Source organism: Entamoeba histolytica, genomic scaffold (assembly GCF_000208925.1).
Source record: "Entamoeba histolytica HM-1:IMSS scf_1104750516939 genomic scaffold, whole genome shotgun sequence".
In the NCBI taxonomy this organism is placed as follows: Eukaryota; Evosea; order Mastigamoebida; family Endamoebidae; genus Entamoeba; species Entamoeba histolytica.
This window is the reverse complement of record NW_001916261.1, coordinates 1-1,072: the sequence shown is the minus strand read 5'-3', so window position 1 is coordinate 1,072 and position 1,072 is coordinate 1. Positions and strand designations below refer to the sequence as shown.

At 26.1% G+C, this 1,072-nt stretch overlaps 2 protein-coding genes across 2 annotated transcripts; one reads left to right on the top strand and one right to left on the bottom strand.

Moving 5' to 3' along the window:
- Positions 1–482, bottom strand: EHI_042580 (dolychil-diphosphooligosaccharide-- protein glycosyltransferase subunit, putative; the record flags this gene model as incomplete). Its single annotated transcript, XM_001914596.1, has 1 exon — positions 1–482. A coding segment is annotated over one exon (482 nt), but the record flags the coding sequence as incomplete, so codon positions are not given.
- Positions 483–616: 134 nt separating this feature from the next.
- Positions 617–1,072, top strand: EHI_042570 (uncharacterized protein; the record flags this gene model as incomplete). The annotated part of the gene is made up of 1 exon (XM_001914595.1): positions 617–1,072. A coding segment is annotated over one exon (456 nt), but the record flags the coding sequence as incomplete, so codon positions are not given.

The following is a 1,072-nucleotide window of genomic DNA, read 5'->3' as shown; positions in this document are numbered from 1 at the left end:
TCATAACTTCCTGCAACACTTCTTGACATATAACCTGGCACTACTGAAATTAATGCAGCTGCAAATAATCCTGCTCTATCTGAATGTACACGTGATCCAAATAAATATGCAACAATACATGTTATTACACTATAAATTGGTCCCATACAAACACAAATTAATCTTACATCAATGATTAAATTGAAATATGCTAAAAATTTAAATATAAATGCTGATGTAAACATTAATCCTGGAAAAACAGTTGTACCAATATTTCTTCCTAATGGATACCAACTATCTGGATCAAACCAATTCATAAATGCTGTTGGTCCATGTTCTACAAGATATTTTGTTGCTCTGAAATTAAAATATGGATCAAATTCATGAATAATTGCTTCATACATAATAATAGAATATAATCTAGAACTAAATGCAATTATACAAATAAGAGTAATACCTATATTTTTTAGAATGAGTTGAACAAGTGTTTTAAAGAAACCCATCCAGTTTATTTTTTTTAATAGTTCTTCTTCACTTTTTATTTTGTTTTTTTTATTTTATTTTGTTTTAGTTTTTTTTTTTGTTTTTTCTTTCCTTTAATAAATATTATTAAAATCAACTTGAAACTATCGAATCTATGAACCAAAAGGAATTAGATGAAGAACATACCTATCTTTTATCTGTAGTTCAAGCTTTTCAATTATATGAAGAGTTTGGTAAACAATGGGTTGTTTACCAATTATCAATGTTTAAAAGTCTCAAAGAAGAAGATAAAAAATTATTACCGAATTACCATCAGAAATGGAATTTAATATTATGTGGATTACATGCAAATCAAATGATTTTTGATGCAATTATCAGAAATCAAGAAGATATAATCACTCATTTACATTTTCCTATTCTTTCTGAAGAACAAAAACATAATTTAATTCTTTCTATAAGTGACAATGAACGAAATGAACTTTGTCAAAAATTAGATAAAGTTCGTTCAATGTTAACTCATTTATATAGAGACTGGAGTATTGAAGGAATAAATGAAAGAAAACTCTGTTATGAACCAATTCTTCATAGACTAAAAGAATTATATCAAGAC